The sequence below is a fragment of the Sapajus apella genome, unplaced genomic scaffold (assembly GCF_009761245.1).
Source record: "Sapajus apella isolate SASKATOON/1434 unplaced genomic scaffold, GSC_monkey_1.0 scaffold42, whole genome shotgun sequence".
Lineage (NCBI taxonomy): Eukaryota > Metazoa > Chordata > Mammalia > Primates > Cebidae > Sapajus > Sapajus apella.
The window spans coordinates 222,737-243,834 of NW_022436982.1; the positions used below are offsets into that span (position 1 = coordinate 222,737).

The window sequence follows — 21,098 nt, forward strand, 5'->3', positions numbered from 1 at the left end:
GGAGGAGCTGGCAGCAGCAGTCTCTTTGGTTGCCTACACAGTAAACTTTAAAACTTCAGAATTGTCTGAAGTCCCGCTTTTTACCATGTAAACTAGGAGAATATTGTAAGTCAGTCTGGGATGGGGAGGACAGGGGAAAGGGCCAGGGAAGGAAATGGAGACAGGTAGAAATTAACAGAGATGAGAGGTAGAGAGAGAACTCTTCTGGGTGGCTTTTGATCTCTCAGTTTCAATTGTTCCTGAGTCATCCTTGCCTTTAGGTTCCAGTATCTGATTATACATTTATCTTTTTGCTTAAACTAGTTCTCACTTTCCCTGGGTGAGCTCATCTATTTTTCTCATTTAACTATCACTCTTTTGCTGATAACTCACAAAATACTATCTTTAGCCTGGACCTCTCTCCTAAACCTGAGGCCTGTTCAGTAAATGGCATCACAGTATCCTTAGCCACTAACCTGGGAGTTACCCCAGACTTTTCCTTCCTTCTTACCTCCTCTATCCTCTAGACCTCTAAGTCCCACCAACAGTAGCTCCCAAATATCCTCAATGCTCTCCTTTTCTCTCCACTCCTTTTCCACTCCATCAGTTCAGTCCCTCATCATTAATCCTTGCCTTCACTCTCAAATGCCTTCAAGCCCCCATCCCACACCATAGCCCAAATCATCCTACTAATTTCTGGATATGATCACATTACTCTTCTGCTCAAAATTCTTCAGTGGCTCCCCACTGTTTTCAGGATAAAATCTGAACTCCTGCAGCTGGGTCACAAAATTCACTCACATTACACTCAGATGTGCAATGATTTAAGTCTCCTCCATTTCCTATAACTAGTCTGATGTTTCTCACAATGCCCTCACCCTGCTGGGCAGTGGGCAGTGGCTAGGGGGAGCTAAAAGTAATCCACGCTGGTAAACTCTACAGGATCCAATAATTTATTTTAGACAGTCTCTAAGTACTTTGGTAGCTTTGGATGACTCAGTCTTCTCTTTCTTCTTTTCAAGATAGCATCTGGATTTTTAGGGGTCTTATGTGAATTTCATGGCCTTGGGGGAATGGGGCTTCTTAGTCACATGGTCCTTGGGGCTGTGTCGGCTGGCATTTGCTGAGATGTGGTCGATTTGGTATAAATTAGTGAATAACAACCCTGAGAGGTAGCTATTATTACCACCATTTTACAGATGAGGAAGCTGAGGCTAAGAGATTAAATAACTTGCTCAAGATCACAAAGTTAGTAAGTGAACCAGGAATCAATACCGCCCCAATTCCAGTAGGCACTTAGTTATATGAGTCTAGGATTCCAGAGAGAAGTTAAGGCTAGACTTGGGAGCACTGGGAGTCTTCATGATAACTTCAAGGATGTGCTCTTCCAAGGAGAGCATGTAGAGCGGGATGAGAAGAGGGCCGGGATCAGAATAGGTGACAATCACTGGCCTGTAAGCGTCGGGGAGGAAGAGGTCTACCTCACTGCTCCTCTCCAAGCTATATTCTTCTTAGGGGAGCTTTTAGGATAGCAAAGTAGGACTTTCACCATGCCTGCACCTATTCCGGCCAGGGAGGAACCATTGCTCAGGACACTCCATTTCTGTCCCAGGCTCCCCAACAGCCTGGCAGCAAGCCTGAGACCAACACTGGGTGGGAACTCAGTAAATGTGTCCAAAGAGCCTGCGTTGCCAGAGACTTTCACACCTCGTAGGGCCAGGGAACATGCAGCCCTCTAAAGTGGGAATGCAGAGTCCACACCCAGATGGCAGAGGCAAGTGCGGGACTGCACCATAGGCGGTTCCCCAACTGAGGAGGTTCAGTCTCCTGCCAGGTGTGGGGACGCGGGGCCTTCTTCCGGAAGACAGGCTTAGAGACCTCTTCCAGATACAGAGGGGTGGTTTCCTCAGATGTGGAAATGCAGCGGCCTTGGCCTTTCTTGGATGCAGGGTGTAAAACCCTTCCAGGTGCAGAGGGTGCAAGAAATCCCTACGTAAGGGTAGGCCTCGCCCCCTCCCCACCCCATCCCATCCCCTCTCCCAGGAAAGACCCTGCGCCAGCTACTCCTTCAGCCCCACTCCCGCCCCGCGCGGGCACCAGAGGCGGGCCGGTCGCCACCTCAGCACACCACCAATGGTGCGGGAACCGGGGATCGGCCCGCCAATTGAGTGGCGGCAGCCGCGCGAGGATGGCTCCGCCCCCGGGCCGCAGGCTGCCGGCCTCCCAGGAGGCGGGGCTCTTCGCTGTTTTTGCTGGCGACCGAGCCCGGCCGAGCCCAGCCGAACGCAGCCGAGCCCAGCCGAACGCAGCCGAACCCAGCCTAACCCCGCGCAGCTCCCGCCGCCGCCGCCCGAGCGCTGCCGAGCGAGCGAACGAGCAGCCGCGGCCGCGGAGGAGGTGCGGCCCCAGGGGGAGGAGGTGCCAGCTCGCCGCAGACCGCTAGCGGCAGAGGCCGCCCCGGTCGCGCCGCGGCGGGAGCGGCCGGCGGAGGCTGCGCGGCAGAGGGGGAGGGCCAGGGGAGCGGACGTCGCCTCTGCTGGCCTCCCGCCTCCCGCCGCCCCCCGCCCGCAGGCTCCCGAGCCTTAGTCGGCGCCGAGCATCCCGCTGCCCCGGACCCTCCTGCGGGCGCGCACCAGGCTCAACTCAGGTAAGGAGGGCCTCCCGCCACGGGCACGGGGGCCAAGAACCTGCGACGCGAAGATGGAGATAGAGACAGAGACACACAGCTGCGGAGAGAGACGGACACAGAGACACAGGAACCCCTGAAAAGACCCCACGGAGAAGGGGAGAGGGACACGTCCATGAGAACACAGAGGGACATAGCCTGGAAGAGAGAGACAGAGAGACACAGAGACTGATGCAGAGATACACAGAGACACACTGGGAGAGAAACGAGACATACAGGAGACACAGTCAGAGATGGGGACACACGGAGAGACAGCCACACATACACAGAGGTAGGTGTGCAGAGGCACAGGCACACATCCAACGGAGGGACAGGGAGACGCCAGACACACACACCTGACTCAGAGAGGCAGCCCCTCATGGAGACATACAGCCCTGGATGCACAGAGCCTGCACATGCCTGCCAGGGCCTCACAAAGTTCCCTCTGTGCAAGCTGGCACCTCTGGAGGTCTCCTGGTCAGGCTGGCTGGAGTCCTGGGGAGAGGAGGTGCCCAGGCTACACCGGAGCGACTCACAGCCCCCATCCTCTTGTGCCAGGGGCTGCCTGGGTCCCACCTACCAACAGAGGGCTTTTGAGGGCGGCAAGCTTGGTGGGCAGGGCCAGGGCATGCCCACCAGGTCTAAGGAGAATGAGATGACGGCTGCCTACTCCGGCTTCCCCACGCTGGCTACACACTCATTCAGGTGCCCAGAACCAGGCCTTTGGGTGGGGGTGCTGGCTCTGTGGGGTATTTGAGCCTGTTGGGACCCAATGTCTTTACCAGTGAGGCCAGAAATGCGGGAGGAAGGCTCTCTTCCCTACTCCTCTCCTCCTAGGCCTCACCCCACCCTTCCTCCTCATCACACTCTCCTTTTCTCTGTACCCCCAACAGGCTCAGGACTGCAGGTAGACATCTCCACTGCCCAGGAATCACGCAGACAGCACAGCCTCCTCGGAAGGCCAGCCATACCAGAGTCCTGCCTCGGCATGGGCATCGCCATCCAGGCAGCTCCACTGTCTGTGCTTGTCTGAGGGTGCCCGTCATGGGGGCAGCCATCTCCCAGGGGGCCCTCATCGCCATTGTCTGCAACGGGCTTGTAGGCCTCTTGCTGCTGCTGCTCTGGGTCATCCTCTGCTGGGCCTGCCATTCTCGCGCTGCCGACGTTGACTCTCTCTCTGAATCCAGTCCCAACTCCAGCCCTGGCCCCTGTCCTGAGAAGGCACCACCACCCCAGAAGCCCAGCCATGAAGGCAGCTACCTGCTGCAGCCCTGAAGGCCCCTGGCCTAATCTGGAGCCCCGGACCTAAGTCCACCTCACCCAGAGCCTGGAATTAGGATCCCAGAGTTCAGCCGGCTGGGGGTCCAGAACTCAGAGTCTGCCTGCTTGGAGCTGGACCCAGCAGTCTAGAGTCTAGCCAGCCTGGCCCCAAGAGGAGCTCAGTGGACCTAAGGAGATGGACCTGGGGTGGGAGCTTATGAGTTGGTGCTAGGACCAGGGCCATCTGGACTATGCTCCATCCCAAGGGCCAAGGGCCAGAAGCCGGGTTCACTCTTTCCCTAGGCTAAGCACCTCTAGGCCCTCTAGGGTGGGGAAGCAAACTGGAACCCATGGCAATAATAGGAGGGTGTCCAGGCAGGGCCCCTCCCCTGGTCCTCCCACTGTTTGCTGGATAATAAATGGAACTATGGCTCTACCCTGAGATTTTCTTCTGTTCCCAAGGGCCCTGTGGTAGCAAAATTAAAGGTGTGGGGTGGGTTTCCAGACAGGTTTATTTGTGCAAAGTTAGAGGGGTAATGGTTGAAGGCCAAGTCCTGGGGTGAGGTGCTAGGACCTTAAGGAGCAGAATAAGAAGGGCAGATGCTGGGACCTGATCAGGGGTGGGGTCACATGCTGGGTGCTAAGGCTGGGCTGGGTACCAGGGTCAAGCACTATGAGTACTGGATTCAAGCAATGAGACTGAGGCTGGGCCCTCAGGTCTTGGTTTTCACTTCCCTCACCAGGTTCAGCAGTTTGTCCAGTTTCGCAATCTCCACAGCTGGACCCTTCTGCACCTCCTGCCCCTTCTTTTCCTGGGGAGAGGGAAAGCGTACATGGGGGAGGAATGGTGACAGGTGGGCTACCTCTCTCTGGGTCCCTGTACTACCTCCTCTGCCCAGCCTGTCCAGCTGTGCCCTACCCCTCCCCTGCCCAGTAAATTCTGGATCCCTGCCTACCCTCTCCCCAACTGGAGTTAGGTGGCAAAGGGGCTCAGCTGACAGCTTGCAAAAAGAGTCCAGCTCTGGCTTGAACCTCAGATGGACATGGGGTCTTGACACTGGCAGGAGCAGGAGAAGGCATCCTTCCCCTGACCCTCAGAGCAACAGGCCAGGGAGATCCAGCTCTTTGAAGGTAAGGGGCTGACTGCTGGCACCATCCTTACCATGGCAAGGTCCCTGGCTGAGTCCTATCCAGGAGCTAATGGGTATGTGTTTGGGAAGGGAAGGGCGGTGGGCAGAGCCTCAGGGGCCCCCACCTAGTCCTCTCACATGATGCCTTCAGGTCAGGTTGGCAGTGGGTGCCATTTGGGGCCAGGCCTGCTGTGTCAGACATACCCAGGGTTGGGGAGGGTGTCAAGAGACTCATAAGGGCAGAGGGAGTAGTCAATATGACTCCAGGTGTCCTTGGCTGAGGTTGTCCCTCAGAAGACCAGATCCTGAGTTTATGACCCCTCACTCCACCTGCAAAGCATTCTAATCCTTCCATTTTAAGCTGGACATGAGTGTGTGTCACCCACAGGTCTAGTGAACTCTTTGGCAAACCAGCACCAGTTCCACCCTCCCTACTGTCCAGGCAGTGGGCTGAGGGCTATGCTGCAGCAGGCTGGGCAGCTGTCATTTCCCCATTTCCTGCCTTCTCTCTGCTCCTTGGCCCCCATCCTCATAGCCACCTGTGCCCACTGCTCACTGACACCTACTCCAGCCTTGCCTTGGTCTGGCCAGGGTTGTAAAGGGGATGTGGGGGTGAGTGCAGGGCCAGTAGGCCCCTCCCTAGCTCCTTTCTGGCTGCTGACACCATGTGGAGCTCAGATTTCCCCCTGGTGTGACTCCGTACCTGCTCCCAAATCTCCCCATCCCCTTGCAGCCCAGTGCCTTTTTGCCACTACCCAGCTCACCTCTACACTCTCCAGGCAGAGGACAAAAAGCTCTTTTTCTCTCTCTCCCCACTCTCCTTCCTGAATTAAGCTTGGGTTCTCTTCTTGGCTTCACCCCATCCCCTGGGAGTTAGGGGACCTGGTTTTAGTTCCAGCTTTGTCATTAACTCTCTATATGACTTTGAGCAAGTTCTTTGCCTTTCCGAGCTTCCATTTCCCATCTATCCTATAGTTAGGGAAAGACAGTCTTTGGCCTTTGACACGTTGGGCTGACACCCATCATGGGAGCTCCCTGGGCAGGGTAGTCCAGGCCTCAGTGGGGAAGCCCTTTGGAAACGGCAGGGAGCTTGCAGCTCACACAGGAAGGGCAGTAGGGATGCCCAGAGGATTGCATTTTGCATGAATCACTTGGCTGATTGGGTCAGATAGAAATTTCACAGGAACCTTTAATCCATTCAAGCACCCAACAGCCCCCAGCTGTCCCTGCTCAGGTCCTCAGAGATGTAGGTCCCCAAAGATGCAGAGCTTGGGTCTCCCAGCCATGACTGACCCTTCTCTGAGGGGAACTGAAACTGTGGGAGATCCTTACCTCCCTGGATCAGAGTGGGCAGGGCAGGCTCTCACCCATGTCTACCACCCTCATGGTGTCATGGCCATAACCCTCCCCCAAAGAATGACCACCATCCCTCCTAGAGGGTTGTCCAACTCTGCCAACTTCAACCTGGGTCTCTCTCCTCAGAAAATTAGGAACAGATTTTATCTGTTCCACAAATTGTGCTGCCTCCTTCCTGCTCCTTGAGGCCAACTAGCTGGGCTCAGCAAAGAGATTCAGACCATGCCAGACTCCCTCCTCCCTTCAAGCCCACCGCAGCCTCTGGGCCACAGCTGCAGGCGCTTAGCAGCCTTTTGAGTATTTATAGCCAAGTCCACCCCCTCCCCCAGCTGGCTACAATTACAGGCCCGGCCACACTCCCAGGCCTTGCCTCGCTGGCCTTGGTGGGGAATAGACCAAGCCAGCACCAGAGGGATGGTGCAGCAGTCCCTTCCTTGGTAGGAGCACAGTTCTGGGAAGTCAGTAGTTGAAAGACACAGGCCCCTGCCACTGCCTCAAACTGCAGTAAATGCCTCAAATTGTCAGGAGGGACGGTCATCAGGGCAAGCTGGCCCAGTCCTGATCCTGGCCCAGAACCTGGCAGAAAGCAAAGAGCCATCTCTACTCTTAGCACACAAATGGGCAGGACTGGGCTCTGGGTTGTTGGGCTCAGGATTCTAAGGCCTGGGCTGCAAAGCCTGGGTTTATAAGTCTGAATGTGGACTCAGGTCTAGACTTTAAGATCATTGTTCTGGGCTCCAGACCTGTATTTGGGGGCCCTGGGCTCTGGGCAGGATCTCTCCTGATCATTGGAGATCCTAGAAACAGGAACCAGAGCTGAGAAGGAGGACTGCATAGCTGCTGCCCTAGTTACCCTCCTCATGGCTCATTTCCTTCCTCTCTATGTAGACCCACAGCTCCCAGCTCAGGGACCATTGGAGCTGAAGCCCTCTGAAAGCCCAGCCAATGAGGCAGTGGCTCAGCCCCAAGCCCCCTGCCTGGGTGACCCACAGCATTTCTACTGGGAAGAAATCAATGATAGCCCCACATTTGCCTCCGCAGGCTTCATCCTGCTCACTGGATGTCTCCACCTGGGAGAGTCCCCTGGGGCCCCACAGGTAACTCAAATGCAGCATGTCAAACTGCTATTTTCTCACAAACCTGCTTCTTCTCCCGTGAGCCTCATTCAGGCAATGACACCATCCTTACCCTGGCTCTCCCAAGCCAGAAACTGGGGGGTCACCCTGGCTCCTCCCTTCTGTCATCCCCACCCTCCTGGAGACTTTAGCTCTTGCAGCAGCCCAAAGTCCTGGAGCCTGTACCTTTGGCATCTTGCGCAAATTGGGCGAGAGCTTGAGGCAGATGATGTGCCCACGGTCATCGCCCACAATGATGATGGGGTGGATGGGATTGAAGTGCACGTGAGTGATCTTGTTCTTCTTTTTGGCCGCCACAGGCTGGTTGCAGATGGCCTCGTACTTGTTGATGGCCAAGTCAAACACGTGGGCCTGTGGAGAGGTTGGTGTCGGCACACTCAGGAGTAATGGGGCCTGTCTTCCACCTCAGAGGAATCAGCCCCTGAACTTTCTGGGGAAAGACTACAGAAGGCTAATGGCTTGCATATTGGAGCAGGAGGTGGAGGGAGGGGGAAGTTTATGTCTCTGTTTGTTTTTCCTATGGTTGAAAGAGTAAGTATAAAAAAGTTTAGGATAACTTTTAAATCTATACAGAATTAACAATAATAGCAGCTACAGGCTGGGCATGGTGGCTCACATCTGTAATCCCAGCACTTTGGGAGGCTAAGGTGGGTGGATCACTTGAGGTCAGGAGCTCAAGACCAGGCTGGCCAACATGGTGAAACCCTGTCTCTACCAAAAATACAAAAAATTAGCTGGGCATGATGGCACACGCCTGTATTCCCAGCTACTAGGGAGGCTGAGGTGGAAGAATCACTTGAATCTGGGAGACGGAGGTTATAGTGAGCCAAGATGGAGCCACTGTACCCCAGCCTGGGTGACAGAGTGAGATCCTGTCTCAAAAAAAAAAAAAAAACCAAAGAAAATAGCAGTTACTGTTTGTTGAGCACTTACTAGGTACTAGACTCTGAGCAAGTGCACCACATGATTGCATCGCCTCATTATGCTCTTCACAACCACTCTGTAAGGTGGTTCTGCTATCTTCATTTTAAAACCGAGGAGTTAGAGGCTCTTAGAGGCTAACTTGCTAGCAAGTGGCAGAGCCAGGGTTTACACCAGTTAATATATATAAAGTGCAAAGACAGTGCTTGACATATGAGTGGTCAATCAATGTTGGGTGTTACCTTCACCACACCCTAAGACCAAACCGCTATCAACTCTGGACAACTGTGCCAACCTCTTAACCAGTCTCCCCACTTCCACTCTTGCCTTGCTACAATCCACCCTCTAGACAGCAGCAGGCTTACCTTTAAAACACTTAAAATCCTCGCACAGACTCCCTTGGCGCTATAAATAAAATCCAGATCCCTCACTCTAGCCCACCTCCCCACTCTCACCTCATGTTCTTGCCCCTTGCTTACTAGACTCCAGCCACACTTGCCTTCCTGTTCCTTAAACCCAAGGCTTGTTCCCACCTCAGGGCGTCTGCCTCAGCTGCTCCCTCAAGGTGGCCTGCTCCCCTTCCCCATCTCTACATGCCTCCTTGCCAGTCAGCTCTCAGCATGAGTGTCACCTCTTCAAAGAAGGCTTTCCTGACCACTGCATCCAAGAGACCACCCAGTCCTTTTCTTTTTTCCCTGTTTTTCTTTTTTTCTTTTTCATTGCCTGGTCTCTCTGAACCTCTTTCTCTTTTTAATAAAACAGCTTTATTGAGATATAATTCACATACTATAAAATTCACTCATTTAAAGTATAAAATTCTTGGTTTTAGTATATTCACAGCTATGCAACCTTTGCTACAATAGATTTTACATTTTCGCTGCCCTAGGCCACACAAACTGACTTTCCATCTCTACACATTTGCTTGTTTTGGATGTATTCTGTAAATGGAATTATACAGTATGTGGCCTTTTGTGACTGGCTTTTTACACTACGAATGTTGTCAAGGTTCCTCCATGTGGTAGCAGGGATCAGTACTTCATTCCTTGTCCTTGCTGACTAATAATCCCCAAGGAGACACTATATTTCACTTACCCATTCAGCAGTTGATGGACACTGGGTTGTTGCCACTCTGACTGTTATGGGTAATGCTGCCATGAACATTTATGTTTACATATCACAATCTTTTATTAATAATTCTCTGCCATAGGCCGGGCGCGGTGGCTCAAGCCTGTAATCCCAGCACTTTGGGAGGCCGAGGCGGGTGGATCACGAGGTCAAGAGATCGAGACCATCCTGGTCAACATGGTGAAACCCCGTCTCTACTAAAAATACAAAAAATTAGCTGGGCATGGTGGCGTGTGCCTGTAATCCCAGCTACTCAGGAGGCTGAGGCAGGAGAATTGCCTGAACCCGGGAGGCGGAGGTTGCAGTGAGCCGAGATCGCGCCATTGCACTCCAGCCTGGGTAACAAGAGTGAAACTCTGTCTCAAAAAAAAAAAAAAAAAAAAAATAATAATAATAATAATAATAATTCTCTGCCTAGCACTTTATACTGGGAGTTTTGTTGTTGCTTTTTGCATCTTTCCCTTCACTAGAACATAAGCTCCACAAGAGCAGGTATCTAAGTCACCAAGATCCAGCCTGGAGCTGGGCACCATCGCTGGCCCTGAGTAGCCATCTGTTCCCGGAATAGACAACTGACAGACTTTAGGATGATGCCCTCTTCACCGCATTCTTTCCTTGGGGTAGCCAGTGCTTCTCAGTTTATATCAAAGTCCACAGGGAAAAGGCGTTTGCATCCAACAATGTGCTCACAAGATGTTTATTTCTGAGCTCTCACCAATTCTCAGTGTTGACTAGCCCCCTCCCACTCCACCCCTCAGAATCAGCTTGCACACTTCCAGGGGTGGAGACTTCACTACCTTATAGATACTATTGAGTCACTGATCAACTCTGGCTCATACAATTCTCCTTACATGGAGCTGAGCCCTGCCCACCCCTAGCTCCCCACCAAGAGCAGAGGAAATAACTGCTTTATGGCATCTCATTACCCAGAGCACTTTCTCCTCCAAGGTGAACAGCCCCATTCTCTCCTTGAGGCCTCATGGGATGAATGAGTCCTCCTTTGGCTGGGCCCTGGATGGCTAGCCCCTTTAAAATACACAGTCCTTATGTCCCACCTTCTCCTTCCTGACCTCATCATGGAATGGGCTCTCCATCAGGGAGGCCCTGAGATACTGCACCTGATCTCTAGTAGGGACTCAGTGAGGAGGTCAGGACAATGCCACTCACCTTCCCATCTGTGGTGACAGCTGCGAACACAGTAGAAGAGTATGGTGCCCAGGCCACATCGCCCACGGCTGAGTTCAGGTCATAGATGAACATCGGGGTCCTGCAGTGGTGGAGGGTGGAAAGCCCATGGCACAGAGATCTCATAGTACCACAGCCTGGGGGAGGGCCCAGGGCAGAGCCAGGAACGGGCCCCTCACTTGATGGTATGGTCCCAGATCTTCACTGTCCAGTCGGAGCTGCAGGACATGAAGACCTTGGTGTGGTATGGGTTCCAGGATACAGCGTCCACTGCCATGTTGTGGGCATCATAGGTATCGAGGAATTGGCTGGAGTAGGATTTAGAGCACTGGTAGGGGAGGGGACAGGAGTCAGAAGTGATAGAAAGGTCAGCAGCCACCACTCTTCTGGGGGCCTGGAGGATCTGAGCCTTAGCTTCCACTCCTATCCTTACCCCACGTTGCATCCCAGCTGAACTGGGACCAACCTCCTGGCTGCTCCTCCCACCCTCAGCACACCTGGGGGAAAGGAAGGGTTTGAGGGTCTGAGGATTCAGGACAGGCAGGGGAACCTTCCTGTAGGATGAAGGAAAGGGCTGTAGTCTGCCCAGTGCTCCAGATGTGGAGGCCTAGCCAAGCCATGTCCTGGAGAGCTGGGGTGGGGCTGGGTACCCAGAGTTTTCCATTCTCTAGCTCCCTCCAGACTGCCCATGCTGGGACCACCTGGCGAGGATTCCAAGCCAGGCAGAAAAGGCCTTCTCTCCTTAACAGAGGGCAAAGCATGTATCAGGCCCGGGGGGAGGTATGGTCTGGCCATCTTCTAGGCCAGGGCCTATGGACAGACAGACAGAGCCCTGGGTCCACCTGCAGCCCAGACATCATCCTTGCAACAGTGATAAACATCCCACCTTGTCCAGGCAAGAGCAGGTGCAGAGCCAGAGCCAACTTGGATCTCCAGATTTCCTATTCTGTTTCTTGCCCTGACCAGCGTGCCCCTCTCTCCCCACCTCCAGGAGACAGTGTGACTGAGTAGTCTCTCATTACTCCTGCCTCTCTTGGGCTGCCAGTGGGAGGGGTGAATAGGGGGTGGGGACTTCTTTTGCATTCAGACCAGCTCCGGCTGGGCCTCAGGGGCTCCCGAGAGGCTGCCTGTAATTAACATTCTAAGTCTCTGAGCCTAAGAAAAGCTTGCAGCAGAGCTATTTCTGGATGGATGGAGGTTCAGAAGGATGTTCACCTACTACCACTGAGACCTTGTAGAAACTGACCATCAGGTTCCATCCTGTTGGCTGGGATGTAGCCAGTATTCAGAGATAATTCTGGCCTTCAAAGCTCAACTCAAGTACAAATCTCCTCCAGGAAGTTTTCCCAAAATGTTTTAACTCCCCCAACTAGAGTTCCCACTTCTACCTCAACTCCCAGGAAGGGAGGGAGGACCTGGAGGAAAAGATGCGGGGCTGGGCTAAAGCCACCCTCTAGATTCTCCATCCCCTTTCCTGCATTAGCCCTTATTCCTGCCACCCAAGCAAGTCAAGAAATACATTCTCTTCCCTCAAGAGGCCTTCTAGAACTGATGGGAACTAAAATCCATCAAAATAGGATCTGTTGAGAACTCTTAAGTTCTCAGCTGCTCAGGTCTAAGTGGCCCTCTAAGGAGCTGGCACAGGGCGGCCTCACCTTGTAGATTTTTCCCTCCTCTGTGCCCACTAGGAACAGGTAGTCAATTTCTTTGTGGAAGTCAAAGGCAGTGCCACAACCTTGGGAGAAGAGGGAGGAGCAGGCTTAGCCCAGTTCTGAAAGGGAGGCTCCCAGCACCTCCCCTCCTCAGCAGAGGAGCTCAGCCCAGGCACTCTCAGTGCAGGACTCAGCGCAGGACAGACTGAACATGGGCCCCTGTAAGAGCTGGGACCAGGCCAGGCAAACAGAAACCAGCCCTCTGGCCTGCTTGTCCCAGGCAGTTAGGATTCTGCAAATGGCCAGGGGTTCTGCAGACAGGAATGGGGGCCTGGGTTAACAAGGAAGGCATTGAGTTAAACAGGGTCAGGGTCAGGGTCAGGGTAAACAGGGACAGGGTCTGCAAACAGGGACATGGTCTGTGCCAATAGGGATATAGTCTGCATAAACAGGGTAGGAATTGAGTAAACAGGGACAGTATCTGGATAAACAGGGGCCTGATCTGCATAAACAGGGCTGGATCTGCATAACAGCACCTGATCTGCATAAACAGGAACAGGGTCTGCAAACACAGGGATGGGAGCTGTATAAACAGGGAGGGTATGCACACAGTCAAGGGCTCAGCAGACAGGGCCAGGCCTTCCTGTTACGTCCTGGTGGGCTCTGGCACAGGTTGCGGACAGAACACTCAGTCAGGGGAAGGACCACTGTCACTGACCCTCACTGGGCCTGAATGACCTGGCCAGGCCTGGAGGTAAGGGGGCTGGGGCTCCTACCCACTGTGTGCAGCTGCAACCCCTCAGGAACTTCCGTGGTGCTGCCTTCCACCTTCAGCTTGATGACATCTATGTGGACCAGCTCGCTCTGTAGTCACAGAGGGATGTAGGGGGAGGGCACATGGGTTGGGCTGGGTCAGCAGGGCTGGGGGCTGCCCTTTGCCATTTAGCTCCCGCCTCCCCACTCACCCCCGTATGACCCTCTCTGGGAAACAGGCACCTTCACAAGAGTCCAAGATACAATCCTGCCATCAGATGACACAGAGAAGAAGTTAAGGTTTTGGTCCATGTCATCCTTCTGCCACTTGACCTGAAACATCCCAAAACATGAGGTCTGGGACCCTGCTAGGGTGTTGAGTTAGGTCTGTGGGCAGAGCAGGGATCCCCAAGCACCCATCTGAGGCTCAGAAGCAAGTTCTGGGAGCCCATTTCCCAGAATCCCATGATTGGTCCTCTCTCCCTTCTTCCATCCATCTCTGTCTCTCATTCCTTTCTCCTTGACCATCCTGGGGGAATAGTGCCAGTCAAAGCATTGCCTTAATTTACTGGGTTGGCAGTGGAGGTACCCAATCCTTCCCTGGGTTGGGTTCCAGGAGCCCCATTGCCGGGAGAAGGAAGTGGCTATGGGTTCAGCCACCTTACATAAATAAACATGACCTGGAAAGAACCAGGCCCATCAACCAGTTTCCTGTTTATAAAACAGGAGTCATAATAGCATAGGTTTGCCATGAGAAATAAATATGTGAAGCCCTTATGTCAGAACATTGCACATATTATATGTTCAATACATGATAACTAATGTCCTCATTAATACGATTATCCTAGGAATCTAGGTGCCAAGGTTCTGCAGGGGCCTTTCCCTGCTTGCTTGTGGGAGCTGGAGAGGAGCAGGCCCTAAGTCTCCTGCCCACCTCTTCCAGGGTTGGCCTTTCTCTAGGAAGTGTCTCCTCTGTTCCCACCTTTCCTTTGCTACTAACTCCTGCTCTCAAAACTTTGCTCCCAGTCCCAGATTTGAGCTGTGTTTCTTCATCTGCAAATTGGGGTTAATTATCCTGCCCCACCCATCTTCTCAGGGCTGGAAGCAAACATATGGGAAAGTGTTTTGGAGACAGAGCTGTTGTCTTATGAAGATGACACGCTCGAGACTCAAGTTTCTGTTGCCAGATGTGGAGGCCTGGCCAAGCCATGTCCCGGAGAGCTGGGGTGGGGCTGGGTGCCCAGAGTTTTCCATTCTCTGGCTCCCTCCAGACCGCCCATGCTGGGACCACTGTCTTGTCCCCCCCCCCGTCACAAGCAGAGGACCAGTGAGGGAGGCCAAGAACAGTGCCTTTGCCTGCTGCCTATAACTGCAGCTGTCACCAGGGTTGTTGGGGACTGAAGTGGAGAATGGGTTGTTTCTCCCCAGCCAGCCGGAGGCCTGATGGATTGGAGTTACAGGAGGGGGGCTGAGTCCTGCCTTGGCCTGTCCAAGCAGCTGGCTGTTTTGCACTTTCACTGGACTAGAGAGCATCACAGAGCCTGTGAGGTATAAGTCAGAGCCAGCCCTAATATTGAGACCACTTCCCCTTCTGTGTAAAAGTGGGCCTTTTAAAGGGGGGAGGGGACAGGGGGTGTCAAAGGCCAGGCTGTAAGAGGCGCTAGGGAGCTGCAAAGGGAAGTGTTTAATGAGCAGACGCCAGCACTGCATGGAAATTGTATTTCACACCCCACTTAGCAGCCTGATGCCCAGTGGGGGGTGGTGTGTGTGTATTTGCAAGTGACTGTGTATGTATGTGTGTGCAAGTCACACACCTGCTCCTGGGGTGGAGGTCGGCCAGTAGGAATAAAGCAAAAGAGGGAGGGTGGTAAGTGAGGTTAAGAGAAAGAATGAATTCCCAGGGACCAGGTGGTAGGGAGGAGCTGGAGCCTGCGTAACTGATTTATTCTCTTCTGCCTTATTTGATTAGGGCAGACCTACTTGATCCTAGTCTCTTGCTCATACATCCTTCCTGCCTCCTTCCCCAGAACTGCACCAGCATGTGCATCCCCATGCGCACGCGCACGTGCGCACGTGCACGTGCGCGCACACACACACACACACACACACACACACACACACACACAGAGTGTTGCTGGTTGAAGCTTCACTGTAGGGCTTGCACAGAGCTGGCTATTCAGGCAGGCTCCCTGGAGAAGAAGCCTGTGCTGTGGGACAGAAGCCCAATCTTCTTAGAACAGACAGTCCTCTCCTTGGCTCCAAAACCTTCCGTGGCTCACCACTGCCAACAGAACAAACTCCTTCTGCCTCAGCCTAGCATTTGAGATCTAACACAACCTCTCTGGCCTCCCCCAAATATCTCTGACACAGTCCTGTTATGTGGGACTTAGACTCTGATGTCTCTGACATCTCATTCAGCAGCCTGGCTCTTCTTCAAGCTCCAGGCTCATATAGCTGACTGGCTGGAGGACGCCTCCCTCTGGGTGTCCCTTGGGTTTCTTGTATTAATTTCTGGCCAAACCTGTTTTTCTTCTGCCATTTCTCACTTCTATGGATGGCCTACTAAGCACCTCAAACCCAGGCAGCATCAATTCTTCCCTTTCCCCATATCTAATCAATTATTTCCTTCTATTGATTTTACTACCCCACCAGCTGTCAACCCTGTCTTCTCATTTCTGTCTCCACTGCCCCTGCCCTAGCTCAGGCTTCAAAAATGCTCATGCTGTAGTCATAGGATCTATCCAAGAGACAAATATGGCCATGTTACTCCTCTGCCCCAAACTCTCTGATGGTTGGACAGCAATTTCCAAACTATGGTCAGGAGGTAGAGGGAATGATAATAGGGGACCCTCAAGCAACCTGGTCCTACCAGAGCACCACTCTCATCTTTTTAATATATTGGGTTTCTGCATAAACACTTCGCTTGAAACCACTGACCCAATGTCCGAGCATCTTAACTTAATAGATAAGCACAGGGTATTTCAAATGACGTGTCACTTCCCAACAGGCTACTCTGCTTGATGCTCCATGTCATTGCATATGTGGCCCCCTTTGTACCCTTCTTCATCTCACTAACTCTCCTCCCTCACAATCTAGCTCAGGTGTTGCTTCCTCTAGAAAGACCTGCCCAGCCCTCCAGCCCCTGGTCCCCGTCCAGGACAATGTGGGTGCCCCTCCTTGCACACTTTTACTTTAGCACTTAGCATGCTGCTCTGCCCTGGGCAGCCTGTGGCTGTGGTTATCTTCACAGTGGGAACTCCAGAGATCAACCAGAGGAGCACACAGGGAGGAGTTACTGAATGGATGAATGAGTAAGTGAATGAATGAGGAGGGAGGAAGGAATGAGAAGAAAGGAAGGGAACAGGAAGTGAGTAAACAGGTGAGAGACAGGTGGCTTCTGCCTATGTCACATGCCATGATTCTATATAAGAACCTGAGTCTCCCATTTTGCAAAGGCAGCAGCCCTGTTTTCCTGGCAGGATAGGACGGCAGAAGGCTGCCCTGTCCAGCTGAGTTCCTGTCTTCCTGGGACCTGCTCAGTGAAAGCAATAATGCTTCTTCTCAATGCCCTGCAACCTGCTATTTCCTGCAACCTGCCATTTTCCCTGCAACCTGCTATTTGATTTAGAGAACATAGCAGAGTAGGGGTAGGGTAGTTGGCCTGGGCCTCTGCCCTTCTGTTTGGCTTGAGGAAGGAGGGTGGTCAAGCCAACCACAGATGCTCTGCGCTTGGCCCTAGGCTACCTGAGTTGGGAAAGCAGGGGAGGGCTGGGCCGGGTATGATCACGGTAAGTCTTTTCTCCTCTCCTTGAGCTTTAAAGTTTCTACAGACATCCTCCCTCTGCCTGGAGACCTTCACGTGCCTGGAAGGCCTGCTGATGAATTGGTAGGTGGACTTTTTGGTGGAGAAAACTCCTGAGGCTACAACCTCTGGTCTCTGCTTTGTTGGAGAGTAGCTGGGGAGGGTATATGGCAGGAGGGTCTGCCTCCCTCCCACCCTCTGCCCCAGGCTCTGGGTAAAGGATAAAGCTGAGAGGGTACCATGGCCCCTGTGCCTGGGCAGTCCTCCCTCTGCTCAGGCCTATCAGTGCCAGGCAGGTGTCCACATGTCTCAGGAAGCTCAGGGCTGTAAGAGGCAGGAGTACAGAGCTTGCCTGCAGACTGTCAGGGCAGGGCAAGAGGGAAGTGAAAGAAGAGAAGACAGAGTTCCCAGTGCTACCCGATGCGCCCAGAGACCTTGAGCAACGTGAGGCAGAAATTCATCCTTAGATCCTCCCAGATCTGCCCATAAGAAAAGAGTACACAGCCTTTGAAGGAAGGGGATCTTTGGGACACGATAAGGAAGGGCCTACCAAGCCACAGCTAAGAGACCCTCTGAGAGTGGAACTGAAATCTGTGCCCAGTGGAATATGATGGGAAACACAGAGTCAGGGTGAAATCCAGCCCCACTGTCCAGGTAATGGTTCCAGGCTGGTGCCAAACTTCTGCAGAGGCCTCACCATCACTCTAAGCCTGTCTGAAGAAGAGGGGGTGCTACAGAGAGGCTCAGTGGCAGACCTGGCCTACCAGGCCTTACATTCCCACCCAAGGGCAGGCAATTAGCAGCACCTACCCCTGTCTGGGAGTTTCCCCAGATCTAGCCCAGATGGCAGATGAAAAGCCGTGTGGGGAGTTGAGGAAGCTTGTGGACAAGGACCTGGTCTTTAACATACACTTGACCCTTGACCAACAACTTTGAACTGCATGGGTCCAAAGGTTTTCTTCTGCCCTTCCACCCCTGAGATTGCAAGTCCAACCCCTCCTCTTCCTCCTCCTCCTCAGTCTCCTTAATGTGAGGATGAAGACCTTTGGGATGATCCACTTACATTTAATGAACAGTAAATATATTTTCTTCCTTATGATTTTCCTAATAACGTATTTACTTGCTTAATTATAAGGATAGAGTATATAAAACATACGTAACACACAATATATGTGTTATTTGTTTATGTTGTCAGTAAGGCTTCTGGTCAAAAGTAAGCTATTAGTTATGTTTTTGAGGACTCCAAAGTTATACACAGATTTTTGACTGTGTGTGGGGATCAGTGTCCCTCATCCCCACATTGTCCAAGGGTCCACTGTACTCAGCTGGAGCCTGTCAGACCCTGAAAGCTTCCAGCTATGACTTCTGAGTTACTGACTGCCACATCTAAGAGATCCTTGGCAAACAGATGGGGCCCTCCTGAGGGGTGGTCTGGAGCAGCAGACCCCAGCTCTCACTGGAGACCCTCTTGCTTCCTGATTTTCACCTTCTGCTCTTTTCTGCCTTTTCTCACACCCAGATCCTGGCCTGCTGGTACCTGCCATCCTCATCCCCCTGCCTGTGGTCCTCTCCTCCCCAAGGTCCCTCCCTCCTCCAGTGTCTCCAGGCCCACACGCTGGTCCCATCCCCACCCCTCCTACCCTGATTTGAGGCTGACCTGCCACACAGGGTCCGTGTGCTTGCCAGACTTGGCTGAGCTGCGGAAGGAGGGCTGGGAGTGGGGCTTCTTGAGGTTATAAATGGCCACATTGCCATCATAGTGGCCCACTGCCACAAGGTAGGGGTGGTCCACGTGGATGTCGAGACACATGATGCCGCTGTCGCTGCTGAACATGTACTCAGGGAAACTGGGGTTCTTCATGCTGTAGAGCAGCAGCATGCCCCGGCTCTGCTTCATGAAGTCATCTACCCAGGGAAGATAGGCAGCTGAGGTTGGAGGATCCAACTGCCCTGCCCGGGAAGCCCCTCACTCCTACCCCACTAGATGGGCAAGCCCTGCTCTGCTTTATGTCTGTCAGAGAGTGTGAGATTCCTCTCTGGACTTTATCTTTTCCATCTGTGAAGTGAATTTATGAGATCTGACTGCTTCTAAGTGAAGAAGATGTGTGAGCTTGGGAAGGAGCAGTACCCTCAGTGGGGGTTTGGATGCCCAGCCCAGGGGCAGGCAGCTTTCCATAGATGCACGGATAATGCCCATGTACCCCTCCCCCCAGCCAAGTACAGGTTAAGCTTGAACATGGAATTGTCTACAGTGGGTCCCAAACTAGCCACGTATGAGCATATCCCCACAGTCCCAGGTGCAGCCTGAGCCCTAGATCTAGGCACGCTTCCCAAATCCAGAAGTCCCAGGCCAGCCAATCAGGCTTCCACAGGCCCACCTGGCCTGGGCACAGTTTTTGGTGATCAACAATGGACCACTCAGCAGAGGCCCTTGTTCCCATCAGCCCCATGTCAAGGGAGTGCCTCCCACTCTTTCTTACATTTTCTGTATACTTGGCACCCATCCCGAAATGTAGTCATGAACATAGTTCCAGCCCTCCTGCCACCAGCTCAGTCCTCCCAGCCTCCTCACCAAGCTCAGGGGAGCCGGAGCTGGAGAGGTGGAAGGCTGGTGTAGACTCCACCTGGGGGCACTCTGCCAAAGCAGAGGGCATGTAGGGGTATCAGACCAGGTCAGGAGGAAGTAGATGCCAAGCTACAGAGACAAGGATACCAGTCCAGCCACTGACTGACAGCAGGCTTCCTCTCTTCCTGTGCTGTCCTAAATGAGTCTAGCCCAGGACTAGCTCCAAGACAGCAGCTGTTTAACAACTCCCTTATTAAGTCATGCAAAAGGCACTTGGAGGGGGTGTGTGGTAAGCAGAATAGGGTCCCCCTGCAGAGATGTCCAGATCCTAATCCCCTGAACCCGTAAACATGTCACTTTTCATGGCAAAAGGGATTCTGCAGATGTGATTAAGTTAAAGACCTTGAGATGGGGAGATTATCCTGGATTATCTGGGTAGACTCTATGTAATCACAAGGGTTCCTATAAGGGAAAGAGGGAGGCAAGAGTCAGGGAAGGAGATGCAACCATAGAAGCAGATGTCAGAATGATTCGATTGCTTGCTGGAAGGGGGCCACAAGCCACGGAATGTGGGCAGCCTGTAGAAACTGGAAAGGACAGGGAAACGGCTGCTCTCCTGGAGCCTCCAGAGGGAATGCAGCCCTCTTACCACCTGGTTTTGGTTCCATGAAACCTATTTTGGACTTCTGACCTATGATAATTTTGTGTTATTTTAAGCCATTAAATTTGTGGTAGTTTGTTACAGAAGCAGTGGGAAACTAATATAGCAGACATTTAGGGAAAAATGACCAAAACCTACTTTTAGGAATTAGAGAGAGGCTCTCATAGATGGTACTTTTTTTTTTCTGGGATGGTTTGGAAGCCATCCCTCTAGAAGTCAGCTGGATGGATGTAATGCTCCTTGGCTTTTCTGATGACAATAATGAAACCCTCTCTCCATTTCCTATACCTCAGCCTTGCCACCTTGGACTCCAGGAACAGAAATGCCCCTTGTGTTAGGACCTTCGTAGTTTCCAAAGGCAGGGGACCAGCCCAAGGCTGCTCTAAAAAAGGGCATCAATTGCTAGAGGGTTCAAAACCTCAAGCATGGCCCAGAGGCCATGGTGCCAGGCTGGGCTCAGTCTCTTGAGCAGATGGGCTTTTCCAGGCACTCTCATTCAATTCAAAGTCATATTGAAACAGTGAGGAAATAAGAGCAAGGCCTTAGAGACAGAATACATCAAGCGGGACATTTAATTTGATTTAGGGAAAATGAGGCAAACATTTGAGAACCTAAATAACTAACCAGTAATTAAACTAACAACGGGAATGCCCTTGCACTACAACCCAGCAAGCACAGTGGCCTTTATGGACTGTATTTACAAAGAGACCTGACAACATAATTAGTCCTGTAAATTTTACGCAGCCTGCAGCCGAGGAGTGATAGATTTTGTGTGTGGAGGATGAATGAGGAGAAATGAGGTGGATGAATTTCCATTTTCAGTAAATGAAATTAACACTGCTTAATTAGTGAAGCTGACAAATAAATGATCAGGAAAGATTTAAATCCCTACACATGTATCTCTGGC

General features: G+C 52.6%; 2 protein-coding genes across 7 annotated transcripts in view; one reads left to right on the top strand and one right to left on the bottom strand.

The window, feature by feature from the left end:
- The first annotated feature begins 2,366 nt into the window (after positions 1 to 2,366).
- Positions 2,367 to 4,342, top strand: ENHO (energy homeostasis associated). Its single transcript, XM_032299921.1, has 2 exons — positions 2,367 to 2,626; positions 3,538 to 4,342. Exon 2 carries the CDS (start codon positions 3,689 to 3,691, stop codon positions 3,917 to 3,919), a length of 231 nt encoding a protein of 76 aa, XP_032155812.1. The 5' UTR covers positions 2,367 to 2,626; positions 3,538 to 3,688; the 3' UTR covers positions 3,920 to 4,342.
- A 55-nt stretch (positions 4,343 to 4,397) lies between these two features.
- The window catches only part of DNAI1 (dynein axonemal intermediate chain 1), a 60,780-nt gene continuing 44,079 nt past the window's right edge, over positions 4,398 to 21,098 (bottom strand). For 3 of the 6 annotated variants that reach the window (XM_032299902.1, XM_032299900.1, XM_032299903.1), the window contains 8 exons: positions 18,622 to 18,869; positions 13,406 to 13,495; positions 13,186 to 13,273; positions 12,413 to 12,492; positions 10,937 to 11,085; positions 10,740 to 10,839; positions 7,692 to 7,877; positions 4,398 to 4,716 (listed from right to left, as the gene is read on the bottom strand). In XM_032299902.1, the coding sequence (XP_032155793.1) occupies positions 4,618 to 4,716; positions 7,692 to 7,877; positions 10,740 to 10,839; positions 10,937 to 11,085; positions 12,413 to 12,492; positions 13,186 to 13,273; positions 13,406 to 13,495; positions 18,622 to 18,869 (1,040 nt within the window). In that variant the 3' untranslated portion in view covers positions 4,398 to 4,617. The remainder of the gene's footprint in view (positions 4,717 to 7,691; positions 7,878 to 10,739; positions 10,840 to 10,936; positions 11,086 to 12,412; positions 12,493 to 13,185; positions 13,274 to 13,405; positions 13,496 to 18,621; positions 18,870 to 21,098) is intronic. The other 3 variants (XM_032299904.1, XM_032299905.1, XM_032299906.1) reach the window with 3 other exon arrangements.